The sequence below is a fragment of the Opisthocomus hoazin genome, chromosome 19, assembly GCF_030867145.1.
Source record: "Opisthocomus hoazin isolate bOpiHoa1 chromosome 19, bOpiHoa1.hap1, whole genome shotgun sequence".
In the NCBI taxonomy this organism is placed as follows: Eukaryota; Metazoa; Chordata; class Aves; order Opisthocomiformes; family Opisthocomidae; genus Opisthocomus; species Opisthocomus hoazin.
The window spans coordinates 13,579,929-13,603,429 of record NC_134432.1 but is presented as its reverse complement, the minus strand read 5'-3'; the positions used below and the strand labels follow the sequence as shown (position 1 = coordinate 13,603,429).

Genomic DNA, 23,501 nt, shown 5'->3' with positions numbered 1-23,501 from the left:
GTTGCTTTGCTCTTCCTTCCCACCCTTTAGCACCAACTTCTCTGTCTGAAATCTGAGGGCAATGTCAGGGCTTGCTCCTCTTGCAGCTTTCACTCTGTAGATGTGTATCTCCGGGAGGTGCAGGCTCTGCCTCTTGCGCTTCCCCTTTCTCAAGTGAAACAGGATCTCCGTGCTTTTGGCTTTCTTGCTCTCTGCTCTCGTTTTTCACCCTGATGATACCGTAGGGACCCTGAAACTCGGCGGAGCGGTTTTTGCAGCTCCAGGCACCGCTGCGGATACACCGCCGGGTCCCGGTGCCCACGTGCTGCTGGCAGTAGTTGGCTCCATCCCTGCACCCCGGGGCCGGGCGCCCCGATGAGCAGCAGATCGGCAGCGGGCCGCGGAGCAGCTGCCTCCTGATGCTTTGATTCAATAAGGGCCCGTCGATACAATTTGCTGTCATCTGTCACTTTGCATCGGGGCTCAGAGCAGCGCTGGCAGAAGCAGCTGTCGCGGGAGCGTGCCGTGAGGGTGCCAGTGCTGCTCGGTGCCCGCGCGTGCTCAAACAAGGCCAGTCCGGTTTACTGACCGGTTTGGCACGTTGCAGGTGATCAAAGGCAGGTTGCTCGGTGCCCAGTTGGGTCTTTGCAAGAGCACAGGGGCACTTTGTCCATGGCTGCCCTGCCCTCCCTAAGCAGAGGTCGTGAGCCGGTCGGTGTGGGTGTCTCCTGCGGCCCCATCCCTCCGCTGCGTGTCTTTCCATGCGGCATCCTGCATCGGGGATGGCCCAGGGACAAGGCTGTCATCGATACAGCCACTTGATTTGGAGTTTGCCGGCGGCAAACACAGGGGAAATGGAGGTTTCACCCCATTCACAGCTACAAATGTGACAGCAGAGCATGGATGTAGCCCTGGGCGTCTCCCATCCAGGGACTCCATCAGAGCTGGCCCTATTTATTTGCCCCATGCTTTGGAAGCAGACAGCGAGCCCCGGGGCTGTGCTGCAGCTGAGACAGCCGAGAGTGGCAGTACTGAAGGAGAGGTGTGCCCTGCCTGCGCTTGACACGCAGTTAAATGCCTTGGGCTGGACTCTGCCTACCTTCAGATGTGGCTGCCGCCTCAGACGCAGGTGGCACCGCTTCTTGCTGCCATCAGCTCTGCTCTTGCGGTCCGCAGTGTTGCTGAAAGGTCCTCACGTCAGCACGCAGCGTGGTGGCTGCTCGGCCAGCACCGATGTGCCTTGGGGCTTTCAGCACCTCTGCAAAGCCAGCACGTGGCTTCGGTGGATGCCCTGACCCTCGCTGTGCACTACTGTCCCCATGCAAAAGACAACAATTTTCTTTTGTTGAAGCATTGCTGAGCACAGATAGGCACTGCTGCTGCGTTCAGATAGGGCTGGATTTAGCCACATGACTTTCAAATAATACGAAGGAGCTACCCTGCCAGGAGCCCTGTCTTGAAACAGCTTGATTTGGCCAATGTGATGGCAAATAGCATCTTTGGTTTCAGTGCGACGTGCTTTCGAGGTGACGAAACACTACAGCCCAAGTAACAAAGGACAGCTGGACGCAGCTCCATGTTGGCTCTTCTGATGTGAACCTGGAGCGCTTTAATTGTGTTGTTTTGGTATTAACATTGCTGAAGGACTGGCTCCATCTCGCCCCGAGGAGATGGCTGTCACCAGACCCTCCTGCCCGGTGGAGCAGCCCTTTGCTGTCACATGACAACGCCGTAGTGTGCAGGCCAGGCTGGCGGTTCTATTTGGGCAGAACTTGTGATATTTGGTATTTTTATCTCCTGGCTCCTGGAGTCATGTGCGTGGCATCACGCAGACTGTCTGGAGCAGGGAGCGCATTGCTGGCGCGGCAGCTGAGGCTTTCAGGCGTCACCTCCATGCAAATGCTGGTCGAGAGCCGTGTCTCAGGTGCTCGTCCCCCTCTGTGCCTCTATGGTAAGAAACTTCTGTCTTCTCTGGAAAAGCAGCTGAAAATCCCTTGACTTTATGAACCCCGAGGGCTGTTTACATCCAAGGGCTGGTTGGTTGATTTTCTTGTGTCGTCTGATGTGCAGACTCGTGCAGGCATCTCCTCTGCCCTGTGTCCTCCTCCTCTCCTGGCTGCTCTGGGCTCGTGCTGGGGCTGTGTCCGTGCGTGCTGGGGCTGTGGCAGTGCTCAGCGGCTGGGCACCTCGGTCTTTGCTGCCTTTGGCAGCCCGGGAGCAGGGAATCCCCCGATCCCGTCCTGCTGAGAGCTGCCATCTGCCTCTGAGGGTTGGGGCTGAGTGCGGTGAGCTCCGGAGGACAGCTGGCAGGATCAGGCCCTTGACTTGGAGATACTGAGGAGCTGTTTGGGATGAGCTGTGTGACAGTCTTGGTGGTGTCTGGCTGTGATGTTGGCGACAGGGAAACAAACACAAAGCAACACCCCTGGTAGTGCTGGTGGCCCGAGACGAGGGGACTTGCTCTCCTCCCTGCCAGGGAATAGCACCCAAAAAAACTAACTTAAAAATAACTGGAAACATTCAAGACCAGGTTGGACAGGGCTCTGAGCACCCTGATCTAGTTAGTGGTGTCCCTGCTCGCTGCGGGGGGGTTGGACTAGATGACCTCTAGGGGTCCCTTCCAACCCAAAACATTCTATGATTCTATAACCACTTTCTGCTCATCCTTTTCTTCTCCCTTTTGGCTCCTCTGTGCATCGCTCTGAGAGCCTCGGGTTTTCCTTTCATCACAGCACCCTCCCCAGCACTTCTGCTTCCCATGCTGGAAACTGAGGACGAGTTACAAACTGCAGCCAAGCGAGGAAGGAAGGGAAAGGCGGTTTGCAGTGCCGGACCCCGGGCTGAGCGAGCGGAGCAGCTGGGAGGGACGTCGGGGGGCTCTGGGGAGATGTGCCGAGGACAGGGGCAGGCGGGATGGGGACAGCAGCGATGCGGGGTTCGGCAGCGTTGCGGTCGTGGGTCGGGGAGACCCTGACCGGGGGGGTCCCGCCTGGGCAGCCCTTCGAGCTGGCCGGAGCTGGGAAATGGAGACTAATCCCTTCCCGCCCTGCTGTGAGCGAGCAAGAGGGAATCAAAAAGCAGCTGAAAATCCCGGATTTCCCTTTCCATTTGGCAGAGGGATGGGGAAACACAGGGGAGGAGACAGACAAGCTTCGGGGCGCAGCTCCACCTCTTCGCACTGCCCAGGGCTTGGTGCAGAGGGGGGACTGGCCCTGCCCATCCATCCCCAGTTACTTCGGGACCCTCGATTGCTAAACGTACCCACTGCCCCGGCCCTCTCTGGAAAAGAGCTTTGCAGAAGGCAGTGAATCTCTGCCGGGGCTAGGGGCAAGGAAGAGGGGAAAGGGAAGCTCTCCCGGGGTTTGGCTTTTGCAGAAAGGTGACTCAGTGCGTGCCCCGGCTGGCGTTGCACCTGCGTGCTGCCGTGTTACGTGCCCACGTGTAATGGAAACGCTGACACGGCTCCGTACCAGCACGTTGCAAATAGCAACGGGTAATTAACCGTTGATACCTATATAACGTTCACTGGTGGGATTAAAAAAAATTGACCTGCAGCAGCGCTGGCTGCTCAGGAGTGGATTCATCAGCTCATCCTTTCTGTGCCACAAGAGCTGAAGATGGGAGAAGCTCCTCGGGGGCGGGATGCTGCCTCGCTGCTGCAGAAAGTCCCCCTGAAGCTGGATGGGACCCTTAGGGAGCAGTCCCTGACCCTCCTCCGAATGCTCGGGTCATGTTTTCCAGCCGTTTTTCCCTGCAACTAGCAGCCAGAAAATTCTTAAAATCTAATTTCCTAGCAAAACGAGGCTAATGCTGTCGTGGTGTATGTCTGCCTGTGTCCTCTCTGCCCACATGACTTCTGAACCGGCTGCCCTGCTTCATGCAAATTTGGCCAAGGGCTCACAGATAATTAAGTCTGTGCAAATATGAGGAAACGAGATGGCTGAGAGGACGCAAAGAATCTTGTAAATGTCCCAGAACATCTGTAGCATGAGTTCATGTATTATTAGACTCCAGAAAATCCACGTGGGAGATGTTTCTTACAAACACTTTAACCACAAAAACATTTTCATTCTCAGTTCGTACATTTTTAGGCACCAAAGACCGTCTCGAGACACAAAACCATAGGAAACAACACAAGTAGTTTCAGTGCTCACGGGACGACCTTTTTATTTTAGCGAAAACTGAAATTCTTCGGCACTCAGCGTGATCCCCAGAGCCAAGAAATTGAAGGAAAACTGGCATAAATCATGGAACCAAAGGTAAAATTCGGGAGGGTCAGCAGCGCTGTGGCCGGACTCAGCACCACGATGTGACTCAGCGGCGCTCGCCGGGTTTGTTGATATTTGTGCCACTGTAACCGAGAGATAAATCTGGCCCTTGGCCACCGGTGTACAGTATTGTTTGGAAGAACCCTGCTCCTTCATGCCAAAAACCCACAACAAAAAAGTTTTGCTGGCCATTGAGAGGGGCACTGGAGTAACTTCCCCCGCTAAAACAATGCGGAGCGGAAACCTTTTAGAGTGGTAATTAGCGAAGGGAAAATATTTTTTTTTTAAACATCCTTTGTCTGAGGATCTAACAATACCTGGGAATACTAAAAGACTTTTACAATTCTTAATTGACTTTTCATCCATGTGACTGTTTGTTTCATCTCTGCAATAGCCGGCTCAGGGCTGGGCAACGAAACTTTCCCTTTCCAGCTCTTGCCAGCTTCTGTTCCCGAGTCTCACGTGGCCAAAACCAGTAAGTGCACACTCAGGCTGGTAAAGCAGAAGATTTTCATGTCCACACACTGTGTCCCAGCACAGACCGGGGTGAATTTGTCCCAAATGACTTGGCAGGGGCCGCGCGGTGTCAGCAAGCGCCCGGGCAGGCTGGCTGCTGGTCCGGCTGCTCAACGTCTCTCCCGCCGCGCTCCTCCTGCACCTCCTCTCCCTCGTCCCTGCGGCTGCTCCGGGCCGTCGGGCTCCTCTCTCGGCTGCTCGCTTTCAATCACATCAGCTCTTCGCTCCGCTGGAGCTCGGCTCCAAGGTTTCACTCTTCACTTCAAGTCAGCTTTCCTGCGGCTTTCACGGTGGCTTTCCGACACGTCCGGGTTTTGATGTGTGCTTTCCCTGACGTTTGTGCAGCCAAAGGAGATACAGGACTGTTGTTGGAACATCCTCTTCCATATCCCCCGCTAAGCGGCTTTGTTCCTGTTTAACTGGATTTCTTTTTTTAAGTAGCCTCAGTTATTTACTTGCGGTACTAACATGATGTGTGTGGTACACCTTACTGTTGCTTCGCTCATTTCCAGGATCTGGCGTTTAATTCTGTTCCACCTTATTGCTCTACTGGGCGAACTCTCTACTAAACCTAGGCTATGTGTAAACCTGTTTTGTTTTGCTACCTGTAGCTCTTCAGATCAGCTTGGCACTGCAGCCTGCTGTCTTGCAGCCTGTTTGGGTCACACGTTTAAACTGAGCTTTGGATATAATTTAATCTTGTGCAACGTATCATCTCTATGTGCTGCTTCCTTGTGATTGTGCTTCGGCATCGCTTTTCTCCTGGACTTCTTGGCAGCTTCATGGCCCCGTTCCTACCCCTACGTGTGTTCAGCCACGTCGTTCCGGCGATAGGGGAGCGTGTGGTGCTGATCAGGTTCCGGGGAGCTGAGTCTGAGCATGCTGGGGCGGCGTTTCCATCGGCCGTGGCGGTCACACGGGTGCAAACCTGCATCTCTGTCCCCGGGGAGAGCCAGCCGTGTGGGGTCAGAGCACGTCCCCGCTGTAACACAGGCGCTCAGCGATGCCCCATACGTGCTGGTGGGAGCTGTGGCCCAGGCAGAGGGCAGGGGTGAGCCTCCCTCCACCTCCTCCAGCCCAGGAGGAGAGCCACAGGGACAACGGCCAGAATAAAGCTGCCCTTGTGCTCCCCTGGCTGGAGAGCGGGACCCAAGGGCCGGTCCGAGCTCTCCGTCGGTCTGTCCATCCAGCTGGTGCAGGTGATGGGGGCTCAGGGCTGCAGCAGCGCAACCCACCAGCGTCGGCCAGGGAAGGCGCGAGTGAGAGCTGGGCTAGAGAACACGCTGGGGTGATGAGGACGGGCGCTCTGCCCAGCAAAGTTTCTTCATTATCCGTTGGGATTTCTCTATTGATCAATTGCCAGAGCCTCTTGTTTCTGAGAGTCTCCTTTTACACGATTCAGCTGAACGTGTCGTTTTGGCTGGTTAACGTCGTTGGAAAAATGTATGGCCCGCCCTTGAATGTATTTTAGAAAGGTGAGAAGAGCCAGGGCCTCATTCTGTTTCTTTTTCCACCCGGGCTCACGAGCCTGGCCACGGAGCACTTGTCCGGGTGATGCCGAAGGGGCTGCGCGGGGCTGAAAGGGGTCTGGGGAGGGATGGGGCTGCTCAGCCCTACAGCGGCGAAGACGCGAGCATCCCAAAGCCGTAACGGCGCGTGATGCTGCTCCCTGTTTCACAGGCCGTCACCAGCTCGTTGTTGCAGGACGTATTTTGCATATTTAACAGAGCAGTGTTTTGAGCTGAGTGTGTGCTCCCAGTCTGGCCCCAGTAGCACGGTACAAAGGTGCTGGAGGGAGGAACAGCCACGTGCACGTAAAATCCAGCACATAACCTCCCTTGCCGAAGGTTGCAGTGAGGGAAGGAAGTTATGCCCAGTAAATTCCTTGATGGGTTGGGTTTCTTTGGGAGGTGATGCAGCTGGGAGGCAGAGCAACTTTGCTTCGTGCGTCTGCGCAGCCCCTGGTCGCGCCGTGTCTGAGTGGGGCAGGGCAGGGGCTGGCAGCGGTCGGGGTGGCTCGGGGTGCTGCACAGGCTGTGGGAAGGGGACGCCAGCTGTTGGGGGATGCTGCAGGGCTCAGGGTGCGTTACCGATGGAGCTGCCGCCGTTGGACCTTGCCCAACATCAGCAATCGGATGTGTTTCCAATATATAATGAAATCTCACTGTGCCGCTTTGTTTTTCTGGTAGATGAGAAGGGCTGGTTTGATTTCAGAAAGGAATTTCCCCTATCTTCAGGGGCTACACCCATTCCCATCTTTCCCTGCCAATTTTTGTGGCTTTATAACCTTTTTCCTCTTTTCTACCAGTGATTTTTCTTTTCCTGACCGTTGTGCAGAGGACCCATGGAAGCAAGGATGGAAATTGCAATAACTCTGAGCACCTGGGAGACTTGAACTCCTCCTATGCTGATCGCTAAGCAACACAGAAAAATGTTTTTCCTGTTTTTCTTTTGGTTACAAGCACCTCAGGTGGCACGTGTTAAAAGAGCTGACTGAAACATTCTGGCAGAAAGGTGATAGGGAGATAAAAGCTGCCTTTAAAGACAAACAGCTCAAGAAATAATAGTCTTTACCAGAGGAGCTGTGGCGTGTCTGTAGCGTGTCAGGCTTCGGCAGCTTAATGCCTGCTGAACTCTGCGCTCGGGGGAGCGCCGGGGACGGCAGCGGAGCAGCACGTGGAGAAGGAAAACGCTGCGACCCGGAGCCGCGGCTGCAGCTCCCTCTCCGTGTGGGGATGGTCCGTAACGAAACTCGTCGGGTGTTTTACGATCCTCTTGAAACAGCGAGCTCTGGGCGAGCTTTTGTGCTTGCTTTGCTGCATTCCCCTGCCACCAGTGCCCTGCAAAATGCTGTAGGGTCTCCTGGTGCTTTTCACAAGATGAATCCTGTTGCCTTTGGCTTTCTGTGCATATTTGAATGTTAGTAGTCATATTTTGCCTCTTATTTTTCCGAGTATTTTCTTTTCGCTGCAAATGGCTGCGTGGCACTTTGCTGCGGAGGAGTCACGGCACCTCTCCCCAGAAATGCCCACACAAAGCGTGCTGCGGTCTGTTGTTTCTTAGAAAGTGGCTTGACTCTCTCCTCCTGCCCCTGATGGCCCTGTTCTGCTGAGTTTTTAGAGGTCAGCAAGCTGGAAAAACAAAAGTTTGCATTGTCACTTGCTGCCCTAATGGAAGATGCTCAAATACCACGGCCAAGTGGATGGCAGAAGAAGTAGGATCGAAGAGAAATATTCCTGGAAGCTCTTGAGTCTCCAAGGCTTGTGGCATAATTGCCTCGCCATCGCCGAGCTTCGGGAGTCGGCAGTCTCCGCAGGAGCTGCTGCAGCCCGGCACTGCGAGGGGGCTGCAGGAAATGAAACACGGAATAGCTGGATGGAGAGGTTTAGAGCCTAATTGCCCGGGGATTTGGTGTGCTTCCTCTGCTAAGAACTAACAATAATTAGGAGCTTGCCTGGCTGTGGTAGACATTCGGTGCGCTTCGGAGAGGCTGGAGGAGAGCTGTGTTCCTGAATTAACCCAGTGCTAATCAGTGGTTGCCCATGGGGGGCCGTGGGGAGGGGGGGGTCTTCCAGCTGGAGAGCAGGTGCCAGCGGCAGAAGGGGCACAAAGTGCAGAAGAGCCCGTGTGAGCCTTCCTCCCGGCCAGCACAAAGGGTTCGCGGTGCCCGGTTGGATGGAAGCGGCCCCGAGAAACAGCCAAAACCTGGAGGCAGAATGAGTGGTCCTATTGCCCTGGATCCGAAATACTCGGTGGAGAATTTCCTAAAATCTGTGCCCTCTGTAAGCAGTGGCCAGTGGTGTGTGGCTCAGCGCTAAAATCAGGTTAAATAGGGGCTTTGATCGTGATTGCAAGCGAGAATTGGGTCTGTGAGGGACTGAGGGCTGGTGGTGATCTGTTGATCCCCAAATTTGGGGAGCAACTGCTCTAATCTAACACCTGTGTACAGATTGTACTGAACAGAGCAGTGGCATCATTTTCCCTTCTTGCAGAAGCTTGGAGGTTTTTTCCTCGTCCTGAAGTAGAAGAGATAGTACTAGTTTATTATTATTATTTCTTATAAAATAATCTTCCAGCTGAGCCTGGGCAGTGAAATGAAAGTCTTTCAGACTAAAATCTGAATGTCCAAAACATTTTGATTTAGGACTCAACGCAAGTGTAATGAACAGCCTGACTTTTCGTTAACAATTCTTTTCTGTTGGTAGTACTTTTCCTCCAAAGTGCTTCACAAACAGCAGCAAACAGGGCTTCCCCAGCCCCTACAATAGAAGGAAGTGTTATTGTCTCCATTTTACAGCGAGCGGCCTGACACAGAGCGCTGCGGGGATTTACTCAATGCGCCTTGTGAGCTGGTGCCAGAGCTTGGGACAGAGTTCCGGATAACGCCGCGCCGCCCACACAGAGCAGCCCGGTTCCCGTCGGAGCCTGCTGATTTGGGTCCCGGTTCACTCGCCTGTCGCACAGCGAAAGCTGGTGGTGTGCGATGCTCGCGAGGGCCTCGGCTAGAGGCGGCTGGGGCCAATTCTTGCCTGCTGTGGTTGGGGCCAAAATCAGCTTTTTCTCAGTTCTTCGCTCTGGCATCTGCCCTGCTGTAGGTTCACTGAAGCTCAGAGTAAATAAATAGGGGCTTTGCGAGGCGGTGCCGGTGCGTGTCCCGGGGCGGTGGCGGGAGTGCTGGGGGTCTTTGCAGACAGCCCGATGCCATGCAGGAGGCAGCAACCCCTGCAAAAGCGTTTCTGAGCGATGCTTTGGGGTGGGCAGCCTCGCTCGCTCAGCCTATGGCCTGATGGAAAAAAATTCCTAGCAATATAGAGCAGAGGAACTGGGTCACCGCGAGTTTTGCCCTGTAGGAAATGTGCTGGGAAGCCCTTCTCGGGAGCGGAGCAGCGAGATGAAAGCGAAGGAGGGCAGTCTCTGGGAGGGCTGGAGGATGGACCTGAAAGGCCGTGTGTATGAGCTTGCACGCGCCGGGGAGAGACAACTCGGGGTCTGCGCTGAGCCCAGTGGTGAAGAAACAAACTAAGGTCTGAATCTGCAGGGCCTGACCTACATGGATTGAGCTAAACCAGGAAACTGGCTTAAAGTTTGCAAAAGCCCCTCTGTGTTACCCGCTCCGTGTTATTTATCGTGCAGGGAAGCCTGCGGGCTGGAGGCTGAGGCAGAGGAGCGCAGATCTGTGAGTTGTAGCTGCTCCGAGGTTGGCCATAAGGGTTTGTATTTACTCAGCCGAGAGCTGATTGCAGAGTGGCGGAAAGAAACGAAGTTCCTGCGCCCACCTTTGCTCCTGCGCCTGCTGAAGTCGGTGGGACATTTACAGCTGACGTCAATGCAGAGTGCTCGGTGTGTTGTGAGAAGTTTTTGCTGAGTTTGCCAAGTGTAAATTGATTATATTTTTTTTAATGAGTCAATCGTTGATTGTTTTCTTAAATCCACTCCTCCTGGAGTCACATGCATATAAAATAATTGCATTTTTCGACAGTTTCTAGACCTTCAGGGGTGTAGGGGAGAAACCTGAGGGTGTGATGTGCATATTCCCTGTTGGATCTAGGCTTAGAGGCAAATAAGAAGCCCTGAAAAGTTATTTGTTTTGAATCTCAGGATTTTCGAGAGCCTGGCCCCTGAGGGCTGAGTGTTTGGGGTTAGCTACGCTGAGCAAACATCCTGAACTTGGGCTCCTGACCTCACTTTGAGTTTTTTGCTTTTCAGACCCAGAAGGTTCCCAGGAGAGGAGAAGGGAAACTGGCTGGCTATTTTTAAACCCTCACAGTTGCCTTCCTGCCTTATATTATTTATTATCCATTATCAGAAGTGTTTCTCCCCTGAAACCATCTTTAGTGGTCAACCAAGGGACTGGTGAAAATTGCCCATCAAACAGAGAGCTGCATCTTTCCGTAGAGGTCAGATGAAGCTGGAGGGTTTTGAAGGGTTTTGCCAACTGAAAATGAGTAGTGCTGTTATTTATTATGTGCACTCGAGCGGTGCCAAGCAATTCCAGTGGTGGGCCATAATTTCACTGCCCTAAGAGATAAACACCAAAGAAAAGCAGAGTCTCCCTTCCAAAGACCCTATAGCCCAGAGAGGCGATGCTGGTTTCTGCTGGAGAACCAGGCACGTCTTGCAGTATCAGGTGGTTGCCGCGTGACGTGCCGGTGGGTCTGAGGACACCTCTGTGCGGACCATGGTCACATCCCTTCCGCAGCGGAGAAAGCTCCGGTGGTTGGCACCGTGGGGTGACCTAGGCAGGGATCAGGGCCGTGGCTCTGTGGCTCTGTGCCCAGGCGGTGTTAAAATCTGCAGTCGCCCCAAGGTTGTCCCCTGAAGGTGCAGGGCTGCCTTGGGCAGCGCAAGGCCATGGTGCAGGGCTGTGTCCCCTGCCCCAGGGTGTCCCGGGAAGTCCCCTTGAACCTCGGTGGCTCCAGATAAGCAGGACAATCGCCCACATTGTCTTCGCTCATCCTGCTGCCTGGTAAACTTTCAAGTTTGAAGCACATCACGTCCCTGGCAGCTTTGTTAATCCTTTCCTGCCTGGGCAGGAGCTGCTGGTGCCCACGGCAGAGCTGGACGTGTGAGCCTCTGCTCCATGTTCTCACTGGAAATAAAGCCGCAGGGCTGGAAGGCCCTGGGAGGTTGGTGTTATTTCAGCTGTGCGGGGAGCTGAGGCATAAAAGTCTGGGTTTTGGTGTTGTCAGCAGCAACTGCCCGAGCCCTGCGATCCAGTTCACCGCCAGCGTGTGAGGCGGGAAGGGGCAGAGCCAGGGGAGGGTGAGCACGCTGTGCTGGGCGCAGGGGGAGGATCAGTGACAAACAGTTTTGGCCATTTCTCTTTGCCTCTGAAAACAAAATTACGTTGCCGGGTTTCAGCATCATCTTGGAGGCTCAGGGCCTCTTTAAAGCGGAATCTGCAGCCCCGCTGTCCCCTGGGCCCGTTTCTCCTTCGCCGAGTCCGGGCCGGGCCGAGCGCGGGTGCGCTGGTCCCTGCTCCCCGCTTTGCCCACGCGTCGGGGGCCTGGGACGGGGAAGGGGTCAGACCCTGCTCCCAGGGCCTCGGTCACATCCCCTCATCTCCCCGCGGCAGCCGTGACCGCGTCGCCCGGCTGCGGTGTCCGCAGGGCTGGGCAGGCTCCGGCCACGCACGGCACCGCTGGCGGGGGCTGAGCTCGTGGGACGAGGTGGAACTTTGTCTGTCCAGACACAAACCTGTGCTGCTTTTATTCATGCGCTTTAATACGTGTTTTTCTGAGGGGGGGGCGGGGCGTGCGGACCCCAGGCCGAGGTGCTGCACGAACACGATACAAATGTCATTTTCCAGGACTGCTGTCGCCTGCGTGGCTTTGCCGGCCCCCCCCCCCCCCCCCCCCCCCCGCCCCGAGCTGGGGCTCCGGCGAGCATCGCCCCCCAGACACCCCCCTCCGGGCGGCTGCGGGTCCCCGCACCTCCCGCGTTTGTGGGCTCGGGGGTTGGGGTTTTTTTTCCCCGTATCTCGGCCGCTTCCCCCCGCTCCCCGTGTCCCCCCCCCCTCCCCGCGGGGGCCGGGCCGTGCCGAGCCGGGCCGGCCCCCGGGCGGGCGGAGGCTTTGCGGGGAGGAAACCCAGCGCCGGGCCCCGCGTCCCGGCCCCGCGCTGACATCAGGCTGCGGGCTCCCGGCTCCCACGGCCGCTCCCGGCTCCCACGGCCTCCCCCGGCCCAGCCTCCCTCCCCGGGGATGCGGCGGCCGCGGTGAGCCGGAGGCCGGGCCCCCCTCCCCGCCCGCCCCGCAGACGATGTTCGAGGGCTGCCGGCGGGCGCGGGGCCTCTGGGGCGGCGTCAGGCTGGAGGTGGCCGGGGAGAGCAGCCCCGTGGTGCTGCACAGCTTCACCCAGCTCGACCCGGACCTGCCGCCGCTGGAGGTGGGTGCGGGATGGGGGGGGGGGGGGTGCGGGGGGCTCGGCCTGGGTGGAGCGGGGCTCGGCAAGGGGCTGGCTGCGGGCACCCCGCTGCGCGCTGCTTCGCTTTATTTAATAAATGGGTGCCCCCCACCCCGTGTTTTTGCTGTCTGTCCCTGTGCTGTGTGCTGGCAGGCTCTGCTGCGAGAAGCCCCCCTCGGGACACCCCGGGGAAGGGGGCAGATTGCTGAAACCCAGAGCTTTCTATATTTTATTTGAGACTCTGGCAGGAGTCTGCTCGGATCTGAGCTGCTTCTAAAGGCTTCGGGCTTGTCCAAACTGCAAAAAGTGCCCTCTGGGAAGGTTACGGGCGTCGGGAGGGCTTTGCTGGAGGATGCAAAATATTTGTGCTGCTTTGGATTTGACCTCGGGTGGTTCGGAGTCAGCCTGGTCCCCTGGAGGTCTCAGCCGGAGCGGTTTGTTGATGGCGGTGGCATCTGAAAGAATCTGAGTCAGAGTTGTGCCGTGTTTTTTCTTAGTAATGGATGATCATCCTCGGCGTGCCAGGAATGTCATTGATTCCCAGCAAACGGTGTGTTAGTGGTGGCTGGGCTGGAGGGAGGTCTGGCGTTCCGAGGTGGTGCTCTCCCAGCAGCCTCCCAGCCCTGGTGCTGGTGGTGCAGGGGTTAATCCCGGCGAGGGTCAGCAAGTCTGGCTGCCTGGGATTTGGAGCCAGCTGCAGATGTGCTTCTGGGCTCTGGAGGCTTCCCGCTGGAGGGGGGCGGCGGGGAGGAATCACCACTGAAACCCTTGGAGTTGCTGCGCAGATATCCGGGGAGGGCAGCCAGCGGGTCGGGCGACGACGGCCCCTCTGCCAGCGCTAAGCCATCTACCCCATGACCTGCGATGGAAAGTCCTGGTCAGCCACGGACGGGAAGGGATTATCTCAGGCTCCGGCTGTATCGGTTCACCGCTGGCCTGGTGGCAGGGGCTCATCAGCTCTGCCGAGAGTTCATGAAAGCTCCATCCAGCTTGTTTTCCCTCCTTTCCCCTCCCCTGCTTCTCTCTCCTGGGGGTGGGCGTGCTGACATTGTTTGGAGTACATCATCTGGTTCGTGTTATGCCTGGCGGGAAGTCCAGCCTCTCCGGCCGGCCGCGCTCCGGGAGGCCGAGGGGCCGCGCTTTTGGCAGGGAGAGCGAGAGGAGAGGGGAGGGAAGGAGGGGGTGATGCAGCGAGCTGCTCTTACCCCAGGGGAGAGGCTGCCTGGCACCCGTGAGCACCGGGCACCCCAGCCGGAGGAGGGTCCAGGGCTCGGGAGAGGGTTTGGCAGCATCTCGGGCGATGAGGGCTGCAGAGGAAAAGTTGCCGGGGCTGAGGGCAGCTTTGCACGGCCCCCGCTTACACTGAGCAAGTCCCTGCTCATCTGAGCATGGTGGAGAGAGACGACTGCCCCCTAGACCTCCTCTGAAGTTGTCTTTGCCCAGATTTCTGCTCTGGGCTGTACGTGGGTCCATGGTCAGAACACAGTCCCGGCATCCGAGCGCTTGGGCTTTCCTCCTGGCCCTGAACAACTTGCAGACAAATTCCTCCTTCTTCTGTACCATCCATTTGCGAGTGATGGCAAGAAAAGGTGCATCCTAGAGCTCGGTACAGTGACCCGCTGCCTGCCGAGCAGCTTTGAGATGCTCGGAGAGCCGCTAGCCTCCAGCATGTTCCTGTGCGAGGGCCTCCGCGTTGCTCACGGAGTCCAGCCGGGCAGGCTGCGCTTGCTGGCATCGCAGTGCACGACTGGGGAGAGGAAAACAGTGAGAGCGTCGGTGTTGTGACAGCTGGCCTGGCAGCAGCCTGGCGTGGTTATAATCCTCGGGTAGAGTTACTCTGCAAGATGCACGCTGGGAGGTGGAGGCAGATTATTTGACTAAGAAAACCCCGCGGAGACCGTCAGCGTTCTGCTAAACCCCGTTAACAGCCCCGCAGCACTGCCGCCGGTCCCCAGGTCTGCGGTGGGAGCCCGGGGCTGCCGCCTCCGCCGAAGGGAGCTGTGCTTCCCGGGCTCGGCGCGTCCCCTGCGCTGGGACAGAGCTGGTTTCGGTGGAGCTGTGCCAGCTTACCGGGTGGATAGTCTGGTCCCACAGGGAATAGAGGATGCCTGGAAAGCTGCTGGGCAGGTCGCGGGGAATGCGGATCTCGTTTTCCGCTCCGCGGCTGAGGCCCCGTGGATGTCGGCAGCGCAGACCTTTGCCTGTATCCCGCAGCAACGGTATCGATCTCCCAGGCATCGCGTTGAGGTCCTACTCGAGGTCTCACAGCCACGTGTTGCCAAGTGTTCTCGCCGTGATTTTAACCACGGGGAATGGAAAATTTAAACTGACTGTCTCAAGCGAGGGATTGACAGAGCAGCTTTGCAGACCTCTTGCTTTGACCTTTCCAGTTCCAATCCATCCCAAATCAGCCGCAAGCATCAATCCTTCCTGTGCAGCGGCAGCCACAGAGTGCATTTGGTGGCCCTCCTCCGGGTCCTTGCTGGGCAAGCGTGCTGTAAACACCGCTGCAGATGACACAGACTGAAACTTTCGTGAGGCTGATGTTACCGAGCCTCTGGACAAGTGGTTGGGCAGATGCATATCAAAAAAAGCTCCTGTCCTTGCTATTCTGGCTGTGTTTGTTTTCTGAGATTTTCAGTTGCTAAACGCATCTTCAGAAACTTGAATTGCTCAGCCCAGATGCCTTGGAGGTCAGTCCTTGTTCTTTACAGCCGGGGAGGAGGCGAGGGAGGGGCATAGATACCTCTTAAAAGCCATTTACTTTTAGCTTCCTATGGTGCCTTTGGAAGAAGATCCTTTTCTCCCAGCCTGTTCTCCTCCCCCAGGCACAACCTGATATGCCCCTTGCAATTTGCCAGATGAACATCATCTGTTGGTATTTCTTGGATGGGGACCTACCTTCTGGCTCCCTTCCAGAAGGGTTTGGAGCCGGCGGTGAGGCTGAGATGCTGGTTGTTGGTGGCTGGTGCAGGCTGGGAGTAGCAGAGGTGGGAGGGATTTTTTAATTATTATTTGATATGGTTAGAGAGAAGTTGGAGAGAGGTTTCTAAACGTGCTTGTGTAAGGATCGTGTTACTCGGAGGCTGCTGTCCCATGTTTCCATAGGGGTGGGAAACCCTCTGGTCCTGGGATCTCGCTGAGGTTTTAGTGGATTTGGTACCAGACTGGCAGCCCTGGAAACTGAAATGTTTGTTTAGCCACAGGCTGGATGAGCAACCCCCCCCCAGGCCACCCCCTCGCCCTGGCTTTACTCCTGGGGCTCCCTGCAACGGGGAGGGGGGCAGGAGGTCCCGTGCTGCAGCTCAGGGAGCTTCAGGGCCCCCCAGTTACCCTCCTGTTCCGCTACGGCCATCTGATTTCTGGCTGTCGGGGTGGGATTACCGGGCAGGGGCAACTAAATGCAGTCCCAGAGGATTTCCACGCTTCCCTGTGCCTGGGTTTGGGGTGCGATGAGCAGAAGGAGCGTCAGGCCGGCTGTGCCCGCCGGGATGGGTCTCGCTCAGCCGGCACCGCTGTGTCGGAGCTGGGGGGTCGGCTGTGGCCACCCCGCAGTTAGGGCCAGAGCACAGCTTTGTTTTTAGGGCCACCCGAGTTGGTCCGGCCATAGGAAGGGCTTCACCACTAGCAGCTCTCCATCACCCTTTCCGGCTCTCTAATTGCCAGCCGCTTTGTCGCCCGAGGGACGTGTAATTGAAGGAGCAGAGAGCATATTTAGGTCACTCGAGACCACATTTAAGGGCTGGGCATCCCCTGCTTGCACTTTCTCTAGCACCGTTATCTCCAGAGCTGCCTGGTGACTGGCTTTCAAGCGGCCACATTCCTTTTATTTGAATATATACTTGCAGCAGGGCTGTTTCAGTTCTCAAATATTTCTTCATCTCCCACGGACCCAGCAAGAGGGGGACAAAAATGCCGTTGCTAAGGAGCAGGATTTGGATACAAAGCTGGCCGAGCTGCCGGCGGGGGGCCCGGGGGGCTCCAGTGCAGCTCGTGACCGGTCAGAGCTTGTGCATCGCTTCGGTGGGACGGCATCTGCAGGGCCTGGATGAGGGCGATCAGGATCTGAAGCACCACTTGGGCCTCGGGGAGAAGGAGATGGGTTGTAGGGCTCCTACCCCCCATAGATGAATTTGTTTGTCCCGTGCGTGGTGCTGGGTTAGAGCCAACCCAGCATCCTTGGCCTGTCCGAATGCGTGTCGTTTGCTGCGGGGGTCTGTGGGACCTTCGCTCTGCAGCAAGAAGCATCAGGAGGCTGGAGGGTGAGGCTGGTGTGAGGGCTCTTACAAGGAGGGCCTTGGTGCCCAGGGAGACCTGCTGAGCATCGCGCTGAATCTGCATCGCGGGCTCTGGCTGGAGCGTGCCTGCCCGGGAAAACCGGCAGCAGGGGAAGAGCTGAGCTGTGGAACTGCTTCGGTTGTCGGTTTGTGTCCTTCCTGTCCCCGTGTGGGGACTCACCCGCACGTTACAGCAGCCCCAGCCCTGCTGGCTCATGGAGCTCCAATAAAGATGCATTTGGACTTTGCTCCCGAGTCGTGCTGAGCCCCGGCATGGAGTGATCCCAGCCGCTCCCCGGGGCTCTGCCTCGCAGGTTGGCTGCCCGGATGGAGACGCGGGGAGGGGATCAGGGCGAGGGCACTGCACGGCCAGCTTGCTCTGAGCGCATGCCGCTGGCGAGCACGGGAGCTGGGAGTTGCTTTGCTCACAAGTAATCTGGTGTTTGCAGAAGGCTTTTGTGGGTGGGCCTTTTGTTCTCTTAGCACCGGGGAAGGGCTCTCCCAGAGGCGACAGGAAAGTCCTTTCCGCAGTCTCTGCGTGGACCGTGCCGTCAGCCAACACCGGACTCCTTCGGCGCAGCGAAGTGGCGACCCTGCAGCACCTAAAACCTCTGTCCCTCTCCACCTAGTTTTGTTTTGTTTTTATGTTGTTATGCAAATAATCTCTAAAGTCTTTGGTAACGTTCCTGGGGCTGTGTTCACGGAAGTTCTTCCAGGGCAGCGCTTTTGCGTTAGATAACGGCCAGGAGTTGCTCTCTGACATACCTGAGGGTCCGGAGTTATGTGACAGCGAAATGTCAGTGGAGATTAAGCACACCCAGAGGCACGTGCGTGGCCCGGCTCACTTGCATGGCTCGACGGCGGCCAGTCTGTGTTGGTCGCACAGTTGGTGTCTCCATGAGCCCCGCTGTCACAAGCACGCGGAGCTGGGGGCCGGTGTGGCGGGGCTGGTGGGCACGGCCGGGATGGAGCTGGCTCCAGCTGCCGGGCACCAGCCAAGCCCTCGGAGCTGACAGGGGAGGAAAAAAGTTGTTTCGACTTGCAAACAGAGCAGATTGGAGAGGAAACTCGTCGGAGGCAACTTCATCTGGAATGCTGAGGCATTATTTTTAGAGTGGCTTTGCTTGCCGCTAACCGCGCTTTAACAAACAGCAGCTGAGCGGAGGGCCAGTGTGGAAACCTGCTTTTCAAAGGGCTCGCTCCCCGTCGTACCAGAACTGCTTTTCATGTGATGGGGCAAAACCACACAACCTTTCCCTGCTCTTTGCAGTGGTCGGGTCTCCATGGAGACTTGCAAGCTGAGAGCCTGCGCTAGGCTCCCTGCTCAAGCCGGCGTTTTCGTTTGTGAAACGGTGTGTTTGGTTTGGGTTGGCTTCTTAGAGTTGGGACTAACTTCAGGAAACCATCGTTTAGCCGAGCTGGGCGAAGCAAAGCGTGTTGCCCGAGACTGGCAGGGCCAAAACTCAGCCGGGGCTGAAGCGCCCACCTTCATGTGGTCGGGGGTTTGGGACCTAACCTTCCAGGTTAGGCTGAAACCCCAGGGGTTTTGTTCAAAGACGCTTGCCTGGAAGGCTCAGCTGGTGGCCTGCTGCCAGACCTCCCTGCGTCGGAGCGGCAGCAGAGCCGGTGAGCTGCCGGCACTGGAGGACATGGTGGGTGTTAACTGGGGCTGATGGTATCACCCCCATTCCTCCCACGCTGCGACCCCAAGGATCACTGCAGATTTTTTAGAGCAAAGCTAATGCTCGCTTTGGTTTATCATCTGGAACAGTGCTGCTTTTCTCCAAATGTTGCTATTTGTTTGCTTTTGATTCTTTTTTTTTTTTTCTAATGGCTGTTTCGTCCCAGCTGCAGTTCTGCTGGTCAGGACCCCACGCTGAGCAGTGCGACGGCGGTGCCCGTTGCTGGTGATGGTTGCTGTCATTACTGGGTTTCTGGACGACGTGGTTTAGTAGATTCAGTCCCAGTTGCGACAGTGAGAACTGGCATTAAGGCGGGCCAGGCTGGTCCCTCCCTTGCCGCACGCTGGGGGTGACTCAGAGCGTAGCTATGGCTCACGCCGGTGCCATGACAAACACTTCTTCCCTGAGGTGCTTCTTGGGGGTGGGGGTGGTGTATCCCACAAACTCCGTCTCTCCCAGTCCTCATTCCCATGGATTTCAGCATGTTCCACTGCAAAGCTCGGCTCTAGGAGGAAGGGGCTGTTCGGTGCTTGACTCATCTTAGCCCAGGCAGTGTCAAAAGAAGGAGCTGGGGAAGGAAGGTGGGCACCTCTGCCCCACGGTCGCTGTGCGCATCAGCTTTTTGGGTATCCCAGGGTTTTGGGTATCCCGGGGTAAAAAATCATTTGAAATGGGAGGGTGAGCTGCAGGGCTGCTCACCTGGGGCCGGCGATCGGGGGGGGGTGAACGTGGCAGGAACAGACGCGTCAGGGTGGGAGCGTGCCTGTACTGGCTCGCCACAGTGCCGTGCCCAGGAGGAACAGGCCTCCGCGTGTGGTGCTTCACCTGCCATGAAAGGGCTCCAGGAACGGGCGGGAGTGCTTGCCTGCAGTGACCCAGTGCCAGGCTGAAATCCCGATGCCGGGTGTCCCCGAGCAGGTGCAGGTACACCTTCATCACCAGCGATCGCTGTGTCTTAAGCGACAGGAGAAAACATGTCCCAAAAGTCTGTACGGAATCAGGGTGGGTGGGAAAATGGAGCAACCCTGCGTGAAGCTGCCTGCCCTTTCCCTGCCCCCCGGGGTCTGGCTGACAGCTAATGGAGGGTTGGCTGCCCGTGGGTCCTGCTCTGGCTGATGCTCGGACACGGTCCACGGCAGGACCTGCACCCACGAGCACAGGGTGGGAGTCCATCGCACCGCCCGGATGCCGGCGTTCCCGTGCCGCAGCCGCTCTGCACCCTCTGATCCAGGATCCGGCACGCCCAGCTCTTGAGGCAGGGCGAGGCCAAACCTCGCTGCTTGGGCTCCCAGCCTGCCTGTTCAGGCACTTGACAACAGCTGGATTTTTTTTTTTTTTTTTTTTTCAGTTGTTTTCTCCCCAAAGGTGTCAATTAAACTTAAGTTCTCAGTTGCTTCAGCTGTGGAAATCAGACTTAATTGACTGAGCATCCTGATTGCAGGCCCCCCCAGGTGTCGGCTTGTTGACTCCTGCCCTGCTACCTGCTTATGTAGCACCTACTGCCTCGTTGACACCTATTTAAGTAATCCTCTGAAGGTGAGATTTTCCTGATTACAAAGCAAAAATTCTTGCTCTTCCCCTTTCCAGCTTCCCACAGGTCCTCCTCCCGACACCCGCAGCCCCTGCGCATCCCACCTCATCCTAGCGATGGGTCTCAGGCCACCCCTTCGCTCCCTGGGAGCGGCCTGAGACCCGCAGCTGGGATGCGGTGGGGTGCCCAGGGGTTGCGGGTGTTGGGAAGAGCTGGGACGAGACGGGCTCAGCCCGGACCCGCGCGGGGCGGCCGGGAAGCGGCAGCAAATGGAGGTCTCCTACGTCATCCCGGCCGGGGTGGGAGTCGGGCGCGAGGGGCACGGCCGGAGAACAAAGACTCGTATTTATTCCTCCCGTCCTTTCGCCGGCAGCCCCTCGCTGCCTCCCCGCGCTGGATTGTTCCTGCATTTTCTCTGCTTCAGCTGTTTACTGGGTCACCCTGGTGCAGACACGCACACAAAGAGCGAGCCATCCGGCGAGGCCATTCCTGCGCCGCCAGCACCACGAGCCCCTGGCCGGCCCCGAGGGGCACAGCAACGCCATTGACCCGGGCTGGGAGAGCACCCACTCTGGGGTCAGCGTGGGCCGGGGGCGACCCGAACTCCCCGGGCACCCTCCTCTGCGCAGGCTGGGCGACGGGACTTTGGGGAGAGCTCTGGGCTTGTCGGCTTTGCCCACGCTTCAATCGCACCAGCTTTGATGGAGGGAATGTAAGCTGACGTAAGGCAGTGTAAACACATGGGCGGACACATTTATTTCACGAGTGCTTATTTTGGTTCAGCTTATCTAAGCTAAGGATGTGTCTGAGCTAAACCGAAATTAACTTTGTTCAAATTGAAACAAAGGGTGACGGTGCAGTTACCATAAGCCAGACTGCAGCCAGACAGGGCCGTGGCTTTTGGGCAGCCTCCAGTTTGTCCACTCCAATCTGCATGCCTTCAAAATTGTGGAAAAATAGGACTCTTCTTTCTTTTTCCCTCTGTAAGCTACAGCAGGTGTGTAACTGCACAGGCAGTTGTTTACAGCTTATCCAGGCTTCTCGGGAATGGTGTATGGCGAAACTACCTGGGAATATTGGCATGGGGCCGGTGGGATGGTTCAGCACGGCATGAAGGGCTGAGAGCCGCCTCCTGGTTCTGGGCTGATGTTTTATGCCTGGCGTTTGCTGGATCGTTGCTTTGCCATTTCCACAGAGTTGCTTTCCTCATGCCGCAGATGTGTGCCCGGGTCTGCACTTCATACATGTGGGTCGTGTACATGCCAGGGGCCAGAGGGAGGTTTGACAAAAGAAGCTGGTTTTAGAGCAGCTGATACTTCTTAAAATTAATTTTTTGGCTGTCTGGACTGGCACATGGGCTGCAAGCTGAGAGCAGGAGAATATTTATTCAAGGATTTGTGTCTCGGAGAATGTGAAGACTTGGCGTTCGGGATAGATGAACTCAGCAGCTCGCAGGGATGCAAGGGACAAGCACTGCCCTGGAGCTGCGACAGCGAACAAGTCTGTGTGTTCTGGTTAACGTGTGCTGAGACGTAGCTGACATTTCAGGAGTGAGCATGCCAATCGGTGTCGAGGTGGGTCAGCTCTGAATGCCAGCCGAATCGCCATCCCTTTCCAAACACATAGGGCAGTTCTTGCACTTGGTGCAGAAGGGCCCTGTTTCAGCAGTGGAATCGGCAGAGGGACGTTAGATCAGGATGGCTTGAACTGCAGCCCCTGGGGGACACGTGCCCTGCTTTGGTTCGCGTTTGGACGAGGCGTTACAGAGCTGTCATGTTGTGTGTGACTTACAGGTGCTACTGTACACATACCAAAAAATAATCAAATTTTAAACTTGTTTCTCTTGTGTTGTTTGCACATTTTTCTGTCCCATCTTGGTGAAACAGAGACCTTTGTTCTGAGCTGGAATGACTTACTGTGAGACACTCAGTCTTTATTTACCCTCACAGAGCAATATGTATTAATTTTTTATACACCAGTTTTCACCAGTCATGCCACTCTGGTTTCACTTCCAGTAATCACCCTCCGGGCTCTAGACGAGTTTGTAGCGGAGCAATCGCTCTGTAAGCAAAGGCCAGCTGCGTCCCTCGTACGCCAGCCTGACTCTGCGTAGGCGTTGGCGCTGAGCGTGGCTGCTGCCGAAACGCACGCCAAAGCGATCACGAACACAAAGCTAAGGACTGTGGAGCAAGAGCTAGAACTGCTGTGTCGGCGGGATCTTTTTTCCATGAACTTAGAGAGGAAGCAAAACCTGCTGCCCTCAGTTTTCTTCTAACCTTCAGCAGCCTGCGAAGGGAGCCCGTCCCAGCACGTGCCCTGGTAGGAAGCACGAGGGAAGTCCTGCTTGGGTGGCGTTTTCACATGGGGTGCTGGTGCCTAGGGAGAGGTGCTGGTGGTCTTCTGTACTCCCGGGTGTAGAGAACACAGGGTTTGGCGTTACGCAGTCATCTCTGGCACCGCCAGTTGCAGATGGCGTCTGCTTTTCCCTGGGGAGTCCCCCGTAGCAAGGCTGATCCCCCAGCACCGGCATCCTGCCCTGCGTTGAGGGGCCTGATCCTGCCCCTCGCAGCCGGGGGTGTGGAGTGGACATGAAGCAGCCTTGCAGATCTTTGACTCTTGGTTTCCAAAGCATAAAAAGAGCGGTAATGTCTCTGCATGTGGGAAGGCTCTAAGTTTTCTTTAAAAGCTTTAAAAGGGGGAGGAGGAATCCTGTGTTTCTGCTCTGTCTCGTTTCTGGACCCAAGCGCTGAGCTCCTGATCCTCGCTCCAGCCACTGACTCACTGCGTGCGAGTCACAAGATGCCTTTGTAACAGATCTGCCAGCCGCTGCTTTCTCTTCTTGCTAAGCCACGAGGGCGGAGAAGGCTGCTTTTCAATATTGTCTGTAACCCCTCTGGTTTATGGACACAGGATCGGACCGGCCGTCGGTCTCGGGCAGCCCCAGACCCCGAGGGAGGAGGTGGATCCCCGCAAGAGGCAGACGCGGGGTGATGTGCCCCCTCTCTCTGCCCCGTCCTGCTCCCTGGGCGTGCGCGGCACTGGGTGATGCACGGCTCCGGGGCTGTTCCCTGCAGGCGCTGGGTCCAGCTTTCCATGCTGAAACACCTGAAGCAGAGCGAAAGCAGAGCTAAGGGTGTCAGCAGGGCCTGGCTGCAGACCCCAGCGGCTGATGGGGGGAGAACAGGCTCTCGGCTGTCGCCACCGTCTTGGCATCCTGGCAAAACCACCCCCTTTTCACAGTGGGTTTAAGTTTAGCTCCTGGCCCCTTTTCTCTTCTTTTCCTGTTTCCCCTTTTGTAGTTATGTTTTAATGGGCTGTTGGAGTCGGTCCTGGTTTGAGGCGGC

The 23,501-nt window shown here is 56.8% G+C and overlaps 1 protein-coding gene across 4 annotated transcripts in view; it reads left to right on the top strand.

The window, feature by feature from the left end:
- RALGDS (ral guanine nucleotide dissociation stimulator) overlaps window positions 1-23,501 on the top strand; it is a 59,158-nt gene that overhangs the window by 22,662 nt on the left and 12,995 nt on the right. For 3 of the 4 annotated variants that reach the window (XM_075439161.1, XM_075439159.1, XM_075439158.1), the window contains exon 1: window positions 12,437-12,649. The exons of the other annotated variant lie outside the window; for it this stretch is intronic. In XM_075439161.1, the coding sequence (XP_075295276.1) occupies window positions 12,524-12,649 (126 nt within the window). In that variant the 5' untranslated portion in view covers window positions 12,437-12,523. Of the gene's footprint in view, window positions 1-12,436; window positions 12,650-23,501 lie in introns of those variants that run through there. 4 annotated transcript variants of the gene reach the window in all.